The sequence below is a fragment of the Liolophura sinensis genome, chromosome 12, assembly GCF_032854445.1.
Source record: "Liolophura sinensis isolate JHLJ2023 chromosome 12, CUHK_Ljap_v2, whole genome shotgun sequence".
Lineage (NCBI taxonomy): Eukaryota > Metazoa > Mollusca > Polyplacophora > Chitonida > Chitonidae > Liolophura > Liolophura sinensis.
Window position 1 is genome coordinate 17,685,352 of NC_088306.1, and position 22,352 is coordinate 17,707,703.

Consider the following 22,352-nt stretch of genomic DNA (forward strand, 5'->3'; position numbering starts at 1 on the left):
TTTGTAAAAGGAAAGAAGTGCCATCTGTGCCTCTGTAATACGATGAGACAAGTGATCGGTAAATTAATGTCTGCAAGGTATAACCACATTGTACACAAGTCACATGATACAGGGGGACTGTTGTCACCTTCAACAACCAAAGAGTTCGAACTCGAGACTCTCGTATTGTGGTACTTAAAGGGATTTGTGTTCAGTGCAAAGAGGCAGACCAAGTACTACTTTATTGTATACTGTGCGTAGGGTGTCATGTTGGCGTGGTGTCATGTGTGGGTGGATGACGTGTCATATCTGCTGTGAGTATACAATGGTGAAGTGTCATGTCTGCTGTCAATATACTCTAGAGGTGTCATATCTGTCATATTCAGAACAGCGCTCCAGTCAAGCAGCACATAAATACATGTGTAGGTTCTGCTGCCGGCCTGCAACACTCAGACATCGTCCAGATATGACCGAGAGAATGTCGAGATTGAATGCTGACAACCAGGAAATATCATTTATGACTGATAATCGTGTAAGAAGTTTTGGATGCAAAGCTACATGTCATATATTTGAAAATGGAAACTTGAGATCATGTAAATCTTGTCCTCAAAAGTAGTTTGTTCACTGCTTTCAGCTTCATTCCGCTCAATGAATTGTGTGCTAAGGGACATAGTCAGTGATAGAATACAGACTGAACAAACAGAAATCCGATCTGGCTGACAAGACCAAAATGCCAGGTGGTCACACATAACGCAGTCAATGTGACACTCTTTTGCTTTTGTCTAACACAATAACTTTAATATTTATCTTTTTTTAGGAACAATAAGGAATCATTCTTTACGCTACGAGTTCATGCTCATGCGCACTGCCTTCACTGTAGCGCTGCAAATGCTTCTGTATGCTTTATCATTTAATGCCCACAAAGATGAAATCCTGTGTGAGAAAGGCAAATTATAACCACTGCCTGACCCGTGTGCTCCCAACATGCCTCTGTAGTTATATGTATACTAATTTGCAACACAGAACACTCATTACTGATATTTTAACTATTTTCCGTGACTGGCACGCAACAATCTAGACACGCAACCCAAACATGGTGACCTTGTCAAGAGGTAATTGTCTGTGGATGATTGCACATGTCAAAAAGTTATCTAAATAATACACACTATCTACATGGCTGACCTCTAGCTGCATCATGTGACCAAGTACGTCCTTGGTATAAGCTTGTCAAGGTCGCGCGGCTTGCCACAGATATATAAGTGTTTGTATCAGCGGATAACGACGCAATATTTATTCCGCATCTGCATTTGTATGTTGACAGCGACGAAATGCTGTTTATTTTTTTGAATGTTTTGTTTGACATTGTAATTGGCTAGCCGAGCTGCAGCTGCCTACATGACCAATGTCAAATCCCTAGTGTTTGCTCCCTATATCCTGACTTGTACCCACTTCTCACTAACTAGATCTAAAGTAAAACCAGTTTCCCAAACTTGAGAATCTTCACACTGAGAAACATGTTATCGTCATCTGAAATACTGGTACTCCGACAGGGAAGTGACATTTTAAAATTATCTTTCTCCTGGGACACAAAAGTCATGGAGTTACATGTCTATTAGTTGTATGTGGATGCCTCGCTTGGTTTGGAGTCTTTTTCGCAGCAGATAAGAACCCCTTCACGCTTTGTTTATTTGTGGTTTAATCTCTCTTGCAACATTATTAGTCACATCACGACGGCGTCTCCTTGTAGCAGACGGGACCCAATCCCTACATGTTTATAAACCTTAGGCATGACTAGACACAGGGTTGAACCCTCGGTCTACACCACCGCAGCCACAGGTTTGCCAAAGGAAACCACGTGTTCTAATTCAGATCTGCCGTTTACGAGGCAAACACTTTATCCGCTACAACAATGCAGCCAAGGGTTTGCCAAATAAGACCACGTATCCGAATTCAGATGTTGTGAGTCAACATTTTGAAAGGTAGCTTTCGAAAAGCGTTGTCAACTTTACAGCCGTCATGTAAGTGAAGTATTCTCAGAAATTCTCAACGTGAAATTTCTTCAAAATCATAATTTTTACATAGATTATTTTGGTGCAACTCTCGCTTTAAAACGTGCTGTCGCCGTACATGAATTCCACGTCATTAATCATTTATCAACAAATCAACAGAATAATAAATAGACGTACATCACCAACTGGGGTTTCCGTGGCCAAGGTGGTCAATGTTTCAGTGCCGCGCAATGAACCATGATCCTCTCACTAATTCGGTTGCTGTCAGATCAAGTCCAGCCCATTCTGACTGCCTCTCCGGTCGTACGAGGGAAGGTGTTGTAGCAACCTTGCCGAAGGTCGTGGGTTTCCCCCGGTCTCTGCCCGGTTTTCTCCCATCATAATGCTAGCCGCCGTCGTATAAGTGAAATGTTCTTGGGTACGACGTTAAACACCTATGAAATAGGTAAATAAATAAATACTCAACTGATCCCATTGTAGCTATTTGTTCTGGTCTGACTGGGGCGTTGAACCTAAGATTGAAGTGTCAGACTTAGTGGGTGAGAACCGACGGGTGCTGGTGGGAAGGACACTGATGTACCCCCGCGGGTTGACGGTGGACCACGCCGAGAACGTTCTATATTGGGTGGACAGTGGATTGGACACAGTGGAGTCCGTGCAATTCTCAGGTGCAAACAGACGTCAGATAGCTTCCCAGCCTGGCTCAGATTTCTACGGCATTGCCCTGTACAAGGTATGCTAGATTGAAGGCGTAATGGTACACGAAAAATTTTAAATTTTAATATACTCTGTTCTTTAAGTGATGCTAGAATAGATTATGCTACTACAACATAATATTATGTGTCGACAAAATGTGTTACACTAAAAAATATTATTACAAAAATGTTCGTTTGACCAGTGAGATCACGTGCTCGAATCCAGCTCTGGCTGTTTCAGCCGAGGGTTTAATTCAGAAAGTTTGTCAGATACCATACTTGGCCACCGTCGGTGGTTAATTCTGGTCACTCCAATTTCCTCCACGGATAATCTTACCGAGGTCTTATCACCGAATTCTTGGGTATGGCGTTAAGCACTAACAAAATAAATAAATAACAGTTTGCCGTATATGGCATAATGCTTAGTACTATTAATATGGCCTATTCTACCACCACTCAGAAAACACATATTCTGACAGTTTAACTACATCCAAGCATACATGTCATGCTGTCAATTTAACAGATTAGATTTTATGGTATTACGCCGTTCTGCCGCGTATTTCAAAGTCTCATAAAATGGTGTGTCGAGGTTTCCATACATTGTGACAAATTTCCGGCTAAACTTTATCACGCCAGTGAATCTTCTGCTTTTAAATGCAGAAATTCTCGGGGGCAATATTGAGTTCTGTCGAAAGTAAAACAAATTCTATTTTAACGATTAGAAACTTATATGATTAAAAACTGTTATTGATGTATGCCAAGAAACCAAATGAATTCAGTTTTGAAGAATACAAACTTTCAAGTCGATCATCATCAGCTAGTCTAACAGTGTTATTTACATATGTAAAGAATTTATTATTTATTATTTATTTGATTGGTGTTTTACGCCGTACTCGAGAATATTTCACTTATACGACTGCGGCCAGCATTATGGTGGGAGGAAACCGGGCAGAGCCCGGGGGAAACCCACGACCATCCGCAGGTTGCTGGGAGACCTTCCCATTTACGGACATATATAAAGAAACCGAAGTCAGTTGTGAAAAGTAGGCCTATGATCACCTTCAATTTTTCCGAACAGTTTCACTATAGATTTGTATGAAGATAGTAAAACGAAACCATCTTTATGATGTACTGACTTTATGATCATCAGTGGCAACATGACATATTTGAAATCTTAAAACCATGGGTTGAAAAATTCGTATACCAGCCGTCAACCAAAATGGACGTTCCAGGTTAGTAATTGCAAGGCCAATTCCCATATCAACGCTCAACACAAACCACCAAAGAACTAAGAAAGTCGGCTGTATAAAGTACGAAAATAGGACGGATTCATGCAAAAGAGCAGCAGTCAACAGTTCTCAGTGAGACGCAAGGAATGTTCTAGGCGTATGAGTGAAATCAGGATCCAGATTTAGAAGGCCGAGAAGTTGACTTTTTCAAGGTTATCAGACAAAATGATTTGAATTTTACTGCTCGTTATAGCGTAGTATACACCATTCAGTCAGTGATAGACGCTTGAGCCATGTGTACATCTTCCATTTCAGGAATATCTTTTTGTCACAGAACAAAACGAAGGTCATTTACGAATGTACGACAAGACGAAAGGCACAAATTATGTGAACTACAATCTGGATTCCACGCCGTATGGCATCATTATGTATGAGGAGAACTTACAAGAAGGAGATTTTGGTAAGTACCATATTGAATTCCTTTCTCAGGTCCGCTCTACAGAGATGTCCCAACGCGGCCGCATGTGTATTTATCATGGTGACATATCTCTTTACTGGATGTTGCAATGGAAATTGCGCCATGCGTAGATTGCGAATGCTTCGTAAAACAGGCCCCTGAATTTCATTAGTGTCTCTCCGAGGAACGCAAGATTTATTTAGTTTTAATTTTGTGGATTGCTGTTTTTGAAGAATATTTAACTCATATCATGCCCGCAAACCGTGTGCGTTGGAAAACGGTATGTTAAAACAATTTAACACTTTGCTCAAGAATAAGTGATTTTCAATATAAAAAATAGTTTTATGTTAAGAGGAAACCGGACAGAGCATTGGGAAATCCATAGCAACGTTTCCTAAAAACAATGTCAGTGTCGTAAAGTAGTATCTAGTTCTTTGAAGCAAAACTATGGTAATAGTAACTTTATGGTTTGCTAACCAGTGAGAAATCCAGTCCATAAAGTGTGTGGCATAATAACTGCGCCAGTCTGACACGACCGTGATAAGAGAGCTTTTAAATGTTGAATGCACATTTCCACTGAAAGTTACTCAGGTAGCAGAGCGTCATTTGGTTGATTTTGTGTTTTACACCGTACTTAAAAATATTTCACTTACACGACGGCGGCCAACATTATGGTGGGAGGAAACCGGGTAGAGCCCGGGGGAAAACCACGACCTCTTCCAGGCTGCTGCAGAACCTCTCACAGCAGCAATATGCAAACCCCGAAGTTTTACTGTTTATTAGTACGGCTGCTGTTTAATGAAGGGTCCATCATTCTTGAATATGTTTCTTCAAGTGGTCTTTGACCGGCCTTGATAGCACAGTTGATATCGCGCTTGCTTCGGGGGCGATAGATCCAGGGTCAATCCTGGGTCGAGTCACATCTGACGCCTTAAGGGAGGAAGTTGTAACTTCCTCGCTTGGCGTTCAGCATTAAGGAGATAGCGCAACTACTGGTTGATTCGTATCCGTATTATGGCTCGGACGGGGCGGCTTATTATCCTTCGGTAAGTCGTCTCAGTGAAGCAGCACTAGATAAAAGAGCGGTGGAAATCCTTCCTGCAACAAGGAGGCACATGCACTCTCAGGAGTTAAACCCCAAGCACTCACTCACTCAAGTGGTCTTTTACAACCAGTGATTCTGGAATAGTTTAAAATGACTGGCTTGGGATTCCTTAAATCTGATACTATTGTATTTCCCCACTTCAGATGACTGTTTTGCGATGGGATGTGAACATATATGTGTGAATGGTCCGCTGGTCGGGCCAAAGTGCTACTGTGGGGACGGCTTCCAACTGGAGAAAGACAACAGGACTTGTAAAGGTAAGACTTCGGACAATGGGAACATCACTTCGGTAGAGGTTTTAAGTTCCCCACAAAACCATTCATTCAGACTATGAAAATCCCGGCTTCCAGCTGGAGAAAGACAACAGGACCCAGTTTCACAAAAAGGTGTGCGACTTTTTATCGTACATTTGTCGTGCGATATTTTGTACGTCACTATTACCGTACCATTGTCCTACATGTGCGATATCTTTGTGAAACTGGGAACAGGAAGTATAGGTAAGACATGGAACAAGAGGGAACATCATTTCGATAGGGAGTTTATGTATTTATTTATTTATTTGATTGGTGTTCTGCGCTGACATTGTTTTTCACTTTTACGACGGCGGCCAGCATTATAGTGGGAGGAAACCGGGCAGAGCTCGGAGGAAACTCACGACCTCCGCAGGTTGCTGACAGACCTTCCCACGTACGGCCGAGAGGAAGCTAGTATGAGCTGGGCGAACTAACAACGACCGCATTGGTGGGGGAGTCCTGGGTCATGGCCTCGTGCTGGCGTGCTAACCACCTTTAGGTTCCCCACAAAATCATTCAATTAAAATCTGAACGCCGAAGGAGAGGAGTGAACAACAGGAGTGCACAACAGGATTGAACAACCTACACAACTCAGGGTGGAACTACTTAAGGCGTGAAATGTTCCCAATTACTTTGGATATAAATGACTCCCATGCTACAAGGAGATACCGCCGTGATATACACTCAAAAAATTAATCTCTTTATTTTTTTAGCAGAACATCTCTTGTCTGAGTGATGCTAGAATGCATTGCACTCTGCCATATTCAACATAATACCCTGTAAGACTTATATAAATTTTATGTTGAATTAATAATTGCGGTATCTGCAACAGAATAATTTGTTACAACGGCAGAGTACATGCGAGCATCACTCAGACAACAGACTTACGGTTCAAACTGACAGATTAATTTTTGAGTGTATCTGTAATAATGTCCAAAACAAGGCAAATGTCGAAACACGAAAACAAATCAATGCACCTGATCTAAACCCTTGCATATTGTACTTGCACAGCCCAGGTGGAGTTCGCGACGCCGTCTCACGTGTACACGATAGGCGATGCCGTGTGTCAGTATCCCGCAAACCTCCCCGACATGAGCCTCACCAACGTCACCCTTGACAAACAATGTTTCATCACCGATGGCAACGGCTTTATGGCACTCGCCTTCAACGTATACGAGAACATGCTGTTCATCAGCGAGAACGGAACTCAGAAAATCTACCGTGCTCATTTCAAGGATGGCGCCACAAAAGAAGTCATTGTTGGTGGCGTCGGAGCCGTCCAAGGTAGGTGTATTTTTTTCACTATGTTTTTTTATGTTTCTCTGTTTTCCCTTTTTTAGTTTAAATCAATGGTCCCTCAGCGATCGAATTCTCCATCTAATCTTACAATGAACTGACTAAACTATTAAGCGGTCGTTTTCTTCACATTTCTATACATAGCACAAAACTTGAAAAAATGATAGAAAGGTGATTAGGTTTGGTTTTTATAGATACACATAAGAGGCAGATAAATCAAAGTTTAAACAGACTATCACCACAAAGTCTAGCCGGGCTCTATCAGTAACCGGAAGAAGGGACAGTGTTCTGATGGCGTCAAGCCACAGTGGTCAAGATCCGTGCTCAAAGACGTCAACTCTTTAAAAGTCTTTGAACTAGTGAGGTAGCGTATAAGAATTAACGTAAAAGTAGTATAAATTTTATACTTTGTGTTGCTTTATAGCTAATGGTGAAATCAAGAAATAATTTATCGAAAGTTTGCAAAGAACGTATTAATCTATGCGTCGAAACAAGATTTCATATACCAGAAGTCAAACAAATGAATGTTCCAGGTCAATAATTGCAAGGCCAGCTCCCAAAACAACGTTTAACAGAGAGCGACAACGAATTTAGAAAGTATATGAAGTACAAAAATAAAACGGAATCATGGAAAGAGAAGCAGTTAACAGTTTTCAATGATGCTGGAAATACACAAGAATGAGTGAAATCAGTATCCAGATCGCGTACCATGCTAGTATATAAGTTGTACATAGTCCAAATTTGATTGCAACTGTTCATATATCCAAAATGACGATATACTTCAACACACTAACTATACAGCCTCTTACCACGGGTTAAGCGGAATTAGGCGAGTTCGAGTCTTAACTGCTGCCAAGGTAAATATATTGAAACCTTACGTCTTTTTGTAGCTTTATATCTATTGGTGATATCAAGAACGAATTCAATGAAGGTTTTAAAAGTTGGGTGTATGTTATAGTGATTGTATAAATCTTGCGTGTTGGTGTTGTCAGGCATGGCGGTGGACTGGGTGGCGAACAACCTGTATTGGACGGACAGTGTGCTGAAGCACATTATGGTGAGTCGTCTGGACGGATCCTACCAGAAAATTCTCCTGAACACCCCTCCTCAACAGCCACTCGGCATCGCCGTACATCCCTACAGACGGTAAGACAAACTTCGACATAATCCTGAGAAGTATGCGCGAAGTTTGATACTGTATTTTGTAACACTCAGATATATTATCTCTTTGGTCTTGAAACCTAAACCCCTCCAGAATAGTCGTTCAGTTTTGCTTATGAGAGTTATCACCCTTCTAGAAACTGAGTATCTGTTACCTGCTTATGGCCTCGTGTGTTCATGTACAAATCTACTCATCAGCTTATCTATTCATTTTTAAATCTCAGAAATAAAGATGTCAGACAGGAAATCACTCATACATTGCCACTGTTGTTCATTTCACCTTTCGTTAATTAAACGCCATCTCCACGCTAACCTAGTTGTTTGTCCGATTGAATCCAGTTTCCGTTGGCTCCTTCTACTTCATGTAGTTTGCCAGGTACTTGCGTTGTTTTTTATTAGCCTGGGTTCCCCGCACCATCGGCTTGAAAATCACATGTTCGTTTCCTCGGAGGTTTGGCGTAGCTCTGGACATGATTAGAATTACACCACGACAGTGTAGTATGACGGTCACAGTGCGTATATGTTTACACGTAGTACTGCCTCGCTGGGGCACGATGTCCGAGACACCTGGCATGAAGCCAAACTTAACTTGTGCTGTCTTGCTTAGAGCCGAGGCAGTCAATCTTTGATTTAGTTTGATATTAAAGGAAATCCATGAAGAAACTTGTATGTGACGTATTGCAGACAGTTGTTCTGGACGTTGGTTGGATCAGACCCGATGATTGAAACCTCGTTCCTGGACGGCTCCTCACGACAGCTGGTTAACATCAAAAAGGAACGGCTGGGCATGCCCAATCATCTCACTATTGACTTCAAATTTGACAGGTGAGTAGAAATCATTACACATTGTGGGGATGTTTACGGTCTTATGTATGTATGTATATATGTATGTATGTATGTATGTATGTATGTATGTATGTATGTGTGTATGTATGTATGTATGTATGTATGTATGTATGTATGTATGTATGTATGTATGTATGTATGTATGTATGTATGTATTAATTTACATATTTCATCAGTGTTCTTGGCCAGTTGTATTTGGCCTTGTAATAATACATTCTGAACTGTATTTTCTAACCAGCATAAAAGCGACAGATTTAATTGGTGTTTTACTCCACATTCAAGAATATTTCACTTATAGCACGGCAGCCAGCATTATGGTGGGAGGAAATCGGACATTGGGAAATGGCATTGATTCGTGTTACATTCTCGACATATCCAACTATATGATTTAGACGCTCGAAATAACGGGAAAAACCTCAGTAAGAAACTGTCTTCCATTGACATTCGTCATTCCTACCATTATTTTAACAGATGACCTATGGATGCTCGAAATAACAAGAAAACGAGTGTTAGCACCTGTTTGCTATAGACGAAGGTCATAATCTGCCTCATTTCAACAAAGCATAAAAACGACATTAATATAATGCCATGATAACGTGATAAAAGCAGTGGTCTCTATACAGAAAGTAATAAATGCTGAGTCATTAGGCGTAAGTATTTATAATGAAACATTTAAGATTTGTCATGTGTTCTTCTTCAGATTGTACTGGAGCGACTCGACCTTGGACAACATCCGTTACCTCGATCTGGATACCGGAAGTGTGATCAAAGTCATTTCCGTTCCCGACAGTCATATCTTTGGCATCAGCGTGTTCCAGGTCAGAGAGCTGCAGACGTGTGTAGTCTGACGTAGCCCAGATTTGTCATCGCGCAGAATCTAAACGTAAATCTTGAACAAATTTGGGCGTAATGAATTTGTTCTCGGATAAAACAAATCGTCTGCAATTTATCAGAGCTCATTTTACTGGGATTATTTTTTGTTGACAGCGGTGTTGTCTGGAATAAATTGGGAAAATATGACGCGATCCACTAAAAAAATTCAAATCAGCCTAAGACGTTATTAAGAAGATTTGTTTGCGTTATAAAAATCAGAAGCGATCTGTTTCTATTCAATTAAGGTATGTTAAACACTACTAAACCAAAGTAAGCTCCGTTATACTGACTTGCAACAATTGAGTGAGTGAATGACGATGCCAGAATTAAAAGAAAACCCATACATAATGTAGTGCCGTTGATATGTGAAGAAACAACAGTAATAATGATAATGGCACCGTCTTTCACGATTATATAACAAACAAATATTTTTGTATATTTAACAGGACTACATTTTCTGGACTGATCGCGATGAGCGGAACGGTGTACACGTCGCCATTGTTGACAGCGGGAAAAAGGTGCGCGGAATAATACACCCCGTTGTAGGTGTGGCCACGGACATCATCGCTTTTAGTGAAAGTTCACAGCCAATCAGAAACGGTAACACTACTTATATTGATGGTATTAATGTATTGAGTAAGAAAAAGCAATGGATCATTGTGTGTCATTTTGCTGTTGAATAGCAAATATGACTTTTGTCAGCTTACTTCCAAACTTGAGAATTAACACGATCAAGGTCCGAACTATTAAAAATCTTAGTAAGATGTTTTTGCCTTTCAGGTATGTATTATTGGCTTCATGTAAATGCACTCTGAAAATATTATAACAGCGACTTCAGATATATTCAAAAATTCATCTCTTATATATCTTTGTTTTTGATGTTTTCTTTATTTTTACAAGGGTTTTGTAGTTCTGTGGACGCACCCGCGGACTGTAAAGAATGTGGCAATTTAAATGGCGGCTGTGAGCAACTGTGTTTGGCCGGAAACGGAACAAATTTCCACTGCGCATGCGGGCTGGGTTTCAAACTTGATGTCGGTGGCAGCACTTGCACATCCCGTAAGCTTGTTTCTAGTAGTTTTTTTGTGCTGCCGGTTTTATAAAGCGATTTCGGTCATAATATAATATATCAATACTTTCATTATTTTTAAAAGGGCAGTGAACAAACTGGACAGTCAGACAGTAGCTAAGACCTTAAAACTGACAATCTAGCATGGTAAAGCTTTGCTGGAGATAGGCTGGTCTGACCTGTGCCAGTATATTCTCTGGCAGGGTCAGAAGCCTGGTGTCTTCTGCATAGTGATGTAGTGAGGCATCACTATAGATATGTTCTTGGGTGAAATGCAAGAAATACTGTACAAGATGCTATTCATTATATTGATCAGCCATCTGCAGTATGTAACATATAGAACACTACACTGTGCGCTTTCCCGATGCCTATATTATTATTTTTATCAGCACTCTCTTTAATCAGAGTCTGACATAAATTTCCATATTAATAAATATTTGGTCAGAGATATTTAGCATAAATATATACTTTTGGGGGGTTTTCTCGATTTAGTTGTTCGCAATGTCGCTGATATTTCGTCTCGATGTGTTATTACGGCTCTTGCTATGCTACGAGCAGTACAAGGGCCCTGGCTGCCTCACTTAGCTATTTATAACCTCGCCCTCGTCGCTTGGCCCTTGACCAATGAGGTTGTGGGTTCGAATCCAGCTCAAGCTTATTTGACTGAGAGTTCAAGACAGGGGTTAGGGTTTGTCTCCTGAGCAAGGGCGGGCATTGCGCTTTTTTCCACAGCTACATTAGATGTAAGTCAACAATTGTTGAGTATGACGTTTAACATCAATCAAATTAAACAACTCAGTCTGAAAAAATAAATATTCAGGGTGCATATTTGTCTTTGCTGTAACGTCCGTTCCCACTGGTATTGTGAGATGCAAGTGTGACTTTCATGAACTTGTGATTGTTGATGTAAAAACATTGTGTTTGGACGGACACATAAAAGTGAATCAAAACTTTTCACTCTTATCCATGCATACATTTTGGAGCATGAGCTTAGAATAAACAATTTTTCCTAACTTTTGTTTACAGAGGTGTTGGAGGACAACTACTTAGTGGTAACGGACGCTTATCAAAAACAGATTTACCAAGTTGGTGCAGTATCGAACAGGTTCAACGCCATTCACGTGTCCATACACTACCGACCCATCGCCGTTGACCTTGACCCTGTGGACAAAAAGGTCTACTGGTCAGATATTACCTCCAAGGTCATCAAGCGGGTCAACCTGGACGGGACATACGAGGAAGTTGTGGCTGTACTCTCAATGAGTAAGACAAACGCAAATTCAGGCATCATTTAATTCAGCCTTGTATTGGAAGCGTGTACATTCTCTGTGTTATCGCTGATTCGGATGACTCTTTCTAGCTTAGATTCTTTGCTGAGAACATTTCCGGTTCGGATCCGGCATGTGTTGGCTTGTAGATGGATTTATGAAGCGTGGAAGTTTGCTCAGGGATCTTTTCGGTTTTTATCAAGCATCGTGTCTGTTCCCTCGTGTATTTTGTTAGTTTAATCGTGTATCTTGTTGGATTCTTCTTGTATATTTTCGGTTTCCTCATGTAGTTTGTCATTTTCCTCTGTATCGTTTCTATTTCCTCTGGTATCTTTCCGGCTTCCTCGTGTATGTTGTTGGTTTCCTCATATATCCTTTGGTTTCGTCGTGATCTTGTCGGTTTCCTCAGGTATGTGGAGTTTCATGTGCAGCTGAGCGTGACCTCGATCGCATAAGGTTTGTTTCGAGTAGATCTATGGGGTAACAAGCTAATGACAAAATTTCCAGTATTTAATTGCTTATTTTTTTCACTGGTTACGAGTAATAAAAAATCGCAGGCTTCTTCCATGTGTGCTTTATGATCCATTCTTCTCCATTAAAAGAGCCTAAGGAAAGGGAGATCACTCTCATTGTCTTTTTTGTCATCACACTGATTGCTACTACTCGATGAACTTTCCACATTTCTGTTCACGGCATGTTGAAAAAAATAGTAAGCTGACGAGCGGTGTATTAAGACGTGGGACTGTTTATAATAAAATTAATTGTTTGGGGTTTGCAACAGAAAAGTATTAGCCTACCGTTGTGAGTGAAAATAGTCCTCATCTCTAAAAGTGGTCGTCATAGGTTCATGCTTTATGATTTATTTATTTATTTATTTATTTATTTATTTATTTGATTGGTGTTTTACGCCGTACTCAAGAATATTTCACTTATACGACGGCGGCCAGCGTCATGGTGGGAGGAAACCGGGCACAGCCCGGGGAAAACCCACGACCATCCGCAGGTTGCTGGAAGACCTTCCCACTTACGGCCGGAGAGGCATGCTTTATGAAGTTGACCAGTTAACATCGTTTTATACGATGTAGGACAATAACTGGACCCAAATATTATGCCGCCACCACTTTGTCATATTAACATTTTGAGAGCTTTTTTTCACTGGCTAACTGAAGCCTCGCGCCCTAATTTCACAAGTCCATTATTAAACGCAACAGTAACATTTGCGAGTGGAAATTATAAGATGGTAGTGAGAAATATCACGAGCGAAAATTTGGATTTTGTAAATTGAAATTTCACTCCTAGAAGATCAAGTAGTATCACCGAGTAGCAGATAAATATTTTAAACATGATACCAACTTAAATTTCTGTTAGTCATAAAATATCGGCGAGTGACATTTATATTTTGTGAGAATATTGCAAAAGGTGAAGTTGTACTTAAACATTATTGTTAAACGTGAAGTTGTACTATGAGAATATTGCTAAGCGTGAAGTTGTACTACAAGAATATTGCTAAACGTGAAGTTGTACTATGAGAATATTGCTAAACGTGAAGTTGTACTCTGAGAATATTGCTAAACGTGAAGTTGTACTATGAGAATATTGCTAAACGTGAAGTTGTACTCTGAGAATATTGCTAAACGTGAAGTTATACTTTGACAACATTGTTAAACGTGAAGTTGTACTATGAGAATATTGCTGAACTTAAAACTGTACTATGAGAATATTGCTGAACTTAAAGCTGTACTATGAGAATATTGCTAAACGTGAAGTTGTACTCTGAGAATATTGCTAAACGTGAAGTTGTACTATGAGAATATTGCTAAACGTGAAGTTGTACTCTGAGAATATTGCTAAACGTGAAGTTATACTTTGACAACATTGTCAAACGTGAAGTTGTACTATGAGAATATTGCTGAACTTAAAACTGTACTATGAGAATATTGCTGAACTTAAAGTTGTACCATGAGAATATTGCTAAACGTGAAGTTGTACTATAAGTGTGTCACTAAATTCAACCTTTCTGTGAATCACCCAGCTAGTTTGTGTATGATTGTGTTTTGTTTCTCTTTCTCTCTCAGAATCAATCCCTGATGGAATAGCCGTGGATTACCTGAACCGCCTTGTGTACTACACAGACACGGGTCGGGACGAGATTGGAGTCATCTCCATGACAAACTCCAGCAAGTCAAAGGTGGTGGTTAGATCCACTACTGAAGAGCCTCGGGATATAGCTGTGGATCCGTATGAAGGGTGAGTGACGGGTTCTTATGGTCTTTAGGAGTGTACAATGAGCTGTGTTTATGTGTAAAGTATACACTAACGGGATTCTGACGTATGAATAGAGGTGGCCTCCTTGGCTGATGTGGTTAGCGTGCCAGCGCAGTACAATGGCACAGGAGCCTCTAACTAATGCGGCCGTCTGTGTGCTCTAGTCCAGCTCATGCTGGCTTCCTCTCCGGTCGTAAGTGGGAAGGTTTGCCAGTAGCCTGCTGGTGATCGTGGCTTTCCCTAGCCCAGTTTCCTCTCACCATAATACTGACTGCCGTCGTATAAGTGAAATATTCTTGCATATGGCCTAAAACAGCCTAAAATAATTAAATAAATATTATTAGAGTTCCATACTTATATAACAAAGATTTATTTATTTATTTGTTTATTTATTTATTTATTTATTTATTTATTTATTTATTTATTTATTTATTTATTTATTTATTTATTTATTTATTTGCAACTGGAACCTGGTTAGGATCAGTTATTATCACTTATTAACGTAAATGATTTCTTAGTAAGAGCCTCAGTTACCTCAGTTTTCTCTTTTGTGATTCACTGAACATCTGACTTATTGAGGGTGTACTTTGGCCTCGTGTACATTCAGATCTATTTTCTGGACGGACTGGGGCTCCAAGCCGATGATAGAGCGAGCTGCTACAGACGGTAGCCGGCGACTCACCATTGTGAATCTGACTGTAGGTTCCTGGCCAAATGGACTCACCATTGATTACAAGGGTGAGTATACAGGTCAAGGAGGTTGATCAAACAGTAGTGCAAAGTTAATTTAAATACCATATACCTTGTGGCTCATTGCGTCAAATAAAGCTAAAAAACAAAAATATACTATTAAAGTCGAAACTCGACAGAATGAATTCAGTCATTCATACTGACTCAAGTTCGTTAGTCACAGAGCGGGAGTATAAAGCCGTTATTGATCAATATGGCTAATATACATGTGTGCCCAAAAAACGCTCCCGAAGCCGACGCTCTACCAACTGTGTTGTCGGGGGCCGGTCATTGTTAAGATAGTTGGGATCGTTTTTACAGTGCAGCATGGTAACTTGGGGATTTAACAGAGCATATAGCAGACTTAACGGAGGAAGAGGCTTAGACATATGGTGTTTTACGCCTTACTCAAGAATATTTCACTTATAAGACGACGGCCAGCATTATGGTGGGTGGAAAACGGGCAGAGCCCGGGGGAAACCCACGACCATCCGCAGGTTGCTGAAGACCTTCCCACTTACGGCGGCAAGAGTAAGCCAGCATGAGCTGGACTTGAACTCACAGCGAACTTACAGCGACTGCATAGGTGAGAGACTTCTGGGTCATTATGCTGTACTAGCACGCTAACCATCTGAGCCAGGGAGACCCCCAGCTTAGACGTTTGTAAAAAATAACACACAAACAAGTAGGTACAAACTTTATGGGTAACTTAATGGATTTAAGTTTTTATTCACATATACCGGTAGGTCAACGGTTGCATCAAGACTGTCTAATTTAGAATTTTAAAGATGAAAAAGTAATAAATCGTCGCCTCATTTGCAGTGAAATGCTCGGTGGCTCTGAAGAATAAAGGTACAAATGATAAGGTGTATGGGTTTGCATTAGTCAGGAAATGTGATATTTTCTACTTTCTGAGCGAACGGATGGTATTATGGTTTCTCTAGGCATATGTATACATTTTGTGACTCCACGAATTGTATTGTCAAAACAAAATATCTGACATTTATGGACTCTTTCTTCATTATTAAGTAAAGACGTTCAGTTTGTCATCCTATTTCAGACTGAGTAGTCAGTACCTTGTCCGTGGCCTGTTACCTCTCAAATCACCCGTTAGGAAATTCCACATTTTTCATCTTGCCACACCAAAGCATCATTACTGGTCCTTTAACTTCCAATTGCTCTATTCTCAAATCACGAGATATAATATGTCAATGTTTTTTTGTTGTTTTTTTTTTTTTTTTCATATTGCCTCAGGAAAGCTTCTTTACTGGTGTGACGCTAAGAACAATAAGATTATGTCTGCCGACTTTGATGGTAACAACGTACAGACGCTGTACGAGGAGGAAACTGCGCACTACTTTGGCATAGCTCTCATGGGAAGCTATATCTACCTCACTGATTGGTCAAGAAAGTGAGTCCTTTTTTATCTGAATAGTGATTTACCCTGAATGTAACCGTAAACGTCTTGCGTGGTAATGGAAAGTGTTGAAAGGGTTTGAAAATTTGCAAAGACTCTTGATGATGACATATTTGTATTTGACATTACCCACATATAGTTGCAGACTTTGTCCATTTGATTGTGTTACTTTCTCGCCACTTGTGACTTTTTGGACTCTAATACCAAATGTTGTAATCATAATTTACAGAAGCATCATGCGTCTGGACAGACAGAACCCTAAGTTCCTGGAAGTCGTGGGACCAGCTACCTTCGGCAGGCTAAACGGGATACAAGCTTACAACGCCTCGGAGATCATCAAGGGTTTGTACCAAGTCTCTGATATGTTTATTTATGTATTTTTGGCTCAACCCTCACTTAGTCATATAATTCGTAACTCTCGCTATAGGTGACATCGCGATGGTCAGTTAGGTCGCGGGCTCGATTCCGGCATCTGCCAGCCGCTTTGCACTGTGATGCTTGTCGGGTAATTGACAAGGTGGGGCTCTTTTATCTGATCGGACTATTTCATGCAGCGAAAGAGGTATCCACCTGTGTGCAAATGTAATAGTTTTCATTACAGCGAGAAACCTCGACGTGCAAATGTAATAATTTTGATTATAGCGAGAAACTTGGGCACAGGTTTAACCTTTCTTAAGACTCCAATGTTATATTTAAATCATGTAAAGGTAACGAGGATTGGCTTTATCTGACCAGTATTACTTTTTATTAAGCCTAAATTTGTCAACACTTCAAAGTGTACAGATTTCAACTCTGATTAATAAATGCCTTAAACCAACACTTGAGCTAAAACTTTAACGCTTTAATGGAGTTGTAATATGAACACTTTGAAGACCGTTGAAATATTAACGTTTCATAAAAAGAATTCAAGAATCTTTATAAGTTTACCTATGTTTCCTTTCAAACCAGGCACGAGCGTGTGTAAGGACGAGGACTGTGAGTTCCTGTGTCTACCCATGCCCAACGGTGGCAAGGTGTGCGCATGCCCAGATGACTACATCTTAAACAGTGATGGACGCACGTGCTCGGGTAAGTAACTGATTAATTCGCATCTTGTTAAATACGAAGTGTATTTACTGATCCCTTAATGACTTAATAACTTACACTAGCGTAGTGTCATTTTATCTAGAAACTAGATGTTAATATTACCCGTATTTATGTTTCCATAAATACCCATTTTAATAAAGGAGGAATATATTTGTCATATGTTTAACGCATATACGGTTATGATCAGTGTTATATATGCTGTGTCACGTTTAAAACCAGTTGTAATTGTGTATACCATGGTACATGTTTTCTGTCGCTCCTATAACACACCTTTGTCTGATTTCTGTGATGTACTGTTACACAAGGCACATGTCATCTGCATGACGGTTGGTAATGCTATGAGTGCGTATGTGATAGCTGGTAATGTGGCGAGTAGTCATGCGGCGGTTCGTAATGCGACCAATGCGCATGTGACAGTCGATAATGTGGCGAATGGGTATGGGACAGTTGGTATTGTTGCGAATGGGCATGTGACAATTGGTAATGTGGCGAATGGACATGTGACAGTTGGTAATGTGGCGAATGAGTATGTGACAGTTGCTAATGTGGCGAATAGATTTTGACAGTTGATAATGTGGCGAGTGTTTATGTGACACATGGTAATGTGGAGAATTGCACGTGGTAAGGCAGCTGTGGAACACAGGGCATATGGTAATGTAGTGAGTGGGTATGTTAATTTATTTATTCAGTTGATATTTAACGCCCTAGTCAAGGATTTTTATTTGTGCGATGGGGGTCAGTTTATTAAGTTGAGAAAAAAAGAAGCGATATGTGACGGCTGGTAATGTGGCACATGGATATGTGACGGATGGTAATGTGGCAAACTGATATGTGACAGACGACCATGTGAAGAATGGAAATGTGGCGGTGGATACGCAACAGATGGTAGTTTGGCAAACGGGTATGTGACGGATGCTAATATTTATTTATGTACTTGACTGATGTTTTACGCAATAGTTAAGACTATTTTACTTATACGATCGCAGCCAGCATTATGGTACAAGGAAACCTGGGTGGTAATATGACAAACGGATACATGGTGGATGGTAATATGACAAAGAAATCTACGTTACGGATGGAATGTGACAAACGAATGTGGCCGATGGTAATATGGCAAACGGATATGTGGTGGATGGTAATGTGGCAAGCGGATCCGCATGACGGATGGTAATGTGGCAAACGGGAATGTGACGAATGGTAATGTGTCAAAGGGATATGTGACAGACGTATATGTGACGGACGGTAATGTAGCAAACGGACAGTTGACGAATGGTAATGTGGCAAACCGATACCTGACAGACGGTAATGTGACAAACGGATATGTGACGGGCGGTAATATGGCAAAGGGATATGTGACACACGGTAATGTGGCGAACGGATATGTCACGGATGATAATGTGGCAAACGGATACGTGGTGGATGGTAAAGTGACAAGCGGATACGCGTGACGGATGGTAATGTGGAAAAATGGTATGTGACCAATGGTAATGTGGCAATGGATATGTGACGGATGGTAATATGGCAAAGGGGTATGTGACAGACGGTAATGTGGCAAACAGATATGTAATGGACGGTAATGTGACAGACGGACATGTGACGGGCGGTAATGTGGCAAACGGATATGTGACAATATTGACATTTGATTATGTGATGGATGGATGGACCAACACTGGCCGTGAAGACATTGTGGTGTAGGCAATTATTCACTTATCTTCCAGTTCCTCCTAGTACAGAGACGCCACCATCCACGGACCACACATCAACAAGTCCGACGACGTCAGCCGGCGCTCCAACGACCAGAATGCAACCGCCAGTGACGTCAGCAGCGCAAACGTCGAATAATACAACAATTGTTAAACTTTCAACGTCAACACCTGGTAAGTTTACATAACAAGGCTAAAAAAGCGCTTATTGTCGGTGATGAAAATTTGTGCATAAAATATGGAGAATGTCCAAAAGAAACACTTATCAAACCTGAGATTAATGACACGGGAATTCCAAGTCTTGGAAAGTTAGGAGTTATGGCCGATGGGCTGGATGTTGCGGGTAAATTTGATGGGTTGGCCACGCATACGCCAATCAGTAAAAAACAGTCTCCGATATGTGGCGAGTGGTTATGTCATTTGTGGTAATGTGGCGTGTGGTCCTGTGATGGACGGTAATGTAGCTGTGGTTATGTTATGGATGGCTTTGTTACTGCTATATTCTAATACCCCGGATGAATTTGATGGGTTGGACACACATACACGCCATAAGGAAGAAAGTAGTCCTTGTGGCGAGTGATTATGTAATGGATGGTAATGTCGCGAGTGTTTATGTAATGGATGGTAATGTGGCAAGTGATTATGTAATGGGTGGTAATGTGGCAAGTGATTATGTAATGGAGAGTAAGGTGGCGAGTGATTATGTAATGGATGGTAAGGTGGCAAGTAATTATATGATGGATGGTAATGTGGCAAATGCTTACATGATGGATGGTAATGTGACAAGTGATTATGTAATGGGTGGTAATGTGGCAAGTGGTTAAATGATGGATGGTAATGCGGCAAGTGATTATGTGGCGGGTGGTTATGTGATGGGTGGTAATGTGGCAAGTGATTATGTAATAGGTGGTAATGTGGCAAGTGATTATGTTCTGGGTGGTAATGTGGAAAGTCATTATGTAATGGATGGTATTGTGGCAAGTGATTATGTAGTGGGTGGTAAGGTGGCAAGTGGTTATATGATGGATGGTAATGTGGCAAGTGGTTATATGACGGATGGTAATGTGACAAGTGATTATGTAATGGGTGGTAATGTGGCAAGTGGTTATATGATGGATGGTAATATGGCAAGTGATTATGTGACGGGTGGTAATGTGGCGAGTGGTTATGTGATGGGTGGTAATGTGGCGAGTGGTTATGTGATGGATGGTAATGTGACAAGTGGTTATGTGACGGTGGTAATAAAGCGAGCGATTATGTACTGGGTGGTAATATGGCAAGTGGTTATATGATGGATGGAAATGTGGCAAGTGGTTATGCATTGGATGGTAATGTGGCGAGTGGTTATGTGATGGATGGTAATATTCCGTGTGATTATGTAAGTGGCAAGTGATTATGTGATGAATGGTTTTGTGGCAAGTGGTTATATGATGGGTGGTAATATTGACGAGTGATTATGTGATGAATGGTAATGTGGCGAATGGTTATGTGATGGGTGGTAATTTGATCAATGATTATGTGATGGATGGTGATGAGGCGTGTGTTTATGTAAAAGATCGTAATGTGGCGAGTGATGGATGGTAATGTGGCGTGTGATTCTGTGATGGATGATAAAGTGGCGAGTGGTTATGTGAAGGATGGTAATGTGGCGAGTGTCATATGATGGTTGTGACGAGGGGTATGTTTGACGGGTTAATGACTGTGGATGAGGTTGTGTGACTGGTGGTTATTCGGTTGATGGCTCTGTGGATGAGGTTGTCATGTTTAGCATGTACGTGTACCCCATATGTGTGACTAGTGGCTATTCGGTTGATGACTCTGTGGATGAGGTTGTCATGTTTAGCATGTACGTGTACCCCATATGTGTGACTAGTGGCTATTCGGTTGATGACTCTGTGGATGAGGTTGTCATGTTTAGCATGTACGTGTGCCCCATATGTGTGACTAGTGGCTATTCGGTTGATGACTCTGTGGATGAGGTTGTCATGATTAGCATGTACGTGTACCCCATATGTGTGACTAGTGGCTATTCGGTTGATGACTCACGCATGTGCGTGTGCACCATATTCATAGATCCCCATAAAGATATACAGAATTGACGTTGATTGGCTGAAGGTGGGGATAGGTCTTCCTGGGTACAACTTTGGTCACGTGTTAATAAATCTGCCATTCTTAAAATTCAGCTTTGGTTAGGCATAGTCAGGACTCACCCATCTCTCACGACAGCCAATCAGAAACGATTCTGAATCCCTTTAATTTCGTCATAATTCCTTTAAGATCCCGTTGTTATAGTTTGTTAAATCGCTTATCCTCTACCCGGTTTTCCCCACCATATTACTGGCCGCCGTCGTCGCGTCGTAAAACACCAATCAAATAAATAAATAATTAACCGTTTATCTTCCAGTTCCCACCACATCGATAGTCCCCTCAGTGCCGAGCACTGTGTCCTCACTCTCTCTCAGTACATCATTATCCACGGGTCAGTCGCCATCCAGTCCTACCACACAAGCCGGCCCCAAGACAACGACGACGCCGACGCCAGTGACGTCAGCAGCGCAAACGTCGAATAATACGACGACAGTTAAACTTCCAGCATCGACACAAAATATAACGTTGACGTCGACATTCTCAACTGTTACTTTGAACTCGTCTTCAACGTTAACACCTGGTAAGTTTATAATAACAAATTATTTCAGGCACTAAAAAAAATTATCAAAGCACAAAACCTATGAACGAAAAGCCAAAGATGTTCTTTGATTTTTTTTAAAGCAATGGTCACTCCTTGTGATTCCGCCACTGTTAAATGCGTAATAAGAGTTGCTTTCCTTTCCTTGTACGTTTTTGTGTACGGGAAATAAATGAGGACTGTCCA

The 22,352-nt window shown here is 40.8% G+C and overlaps 1 protein-coding gene across 2 annotated transcripts in view; it reads left to right on the forward strand.

Annotated features, from left to right (window-relative positions):
- LOC135479083 (low-density lipoprotein receptor-related protein 6-like) overlaps positions 1-22,352 on the forward strand; it is a 38,032-nt gene that overhangs the window by 11,649 nt on the left and 4,031 nt on the right. Inside the window, exons 3-19 of one of the 2 annotated variants that reach the window (XM_064758804.1) lie at positions 2,469-2,721; positions 4,228-4,372; positions 5,618-5,731; positions 6,779-7,051; positions 8,056-8,209; positions 8,909-9,049; positions 9,771-9,888; positions 10,390-10,543; positions 10,844-11,002; positions 12,039-12,275; positions 14,356-14,527; positions 15,153-15,283; positions 16,529-16,685; positions 16,921-17,033; positions 17,640-17,759; positions 19,496-19,654; positions 21,885-22,148. In XM_064758804.1, the coding sequence (XP_064614874.1) occupies positions 2,469-2,721; positions 4,228-4,372; positions 5,618-5,731; positions 6,779-7,051; positions 8,056-8,209; positions 8,909-9,049; positions 9,771-9,888; positions 10,390-10,543; positions 10,844-11,002; positions 12,039-12,275; positions 14,356-14,527; positions 15,153-15,283; positions 16,529-16,685; positions 16,921-17,033; positions 17,640-17,759; positions 19,496-19,654; positions 21,885-22,148 (2,864 nt within the window). The remainder of the gene's footprint in view (positions 1-2,468; positions 2,722-4,227; positions 4,373-5,617; positions 5,732-6,778; positions 7,052-8,055; positions 8,210-8,908; positions 9,050-9,770; positions 9,889-10,389; positions 10,544-10,843; positions 11,003-12,038; positions 12,276-14,355; positions 14,528-15,152; positions 15,284-16,528; positions 16,686-16,920; positions 17,034-17,639; positions 17,760-19,495; positions 19,655-21,884; positions 22,149-22,352) is intronic. The other variant, XM_064758805.1, reaches the window with a different exon arrangement.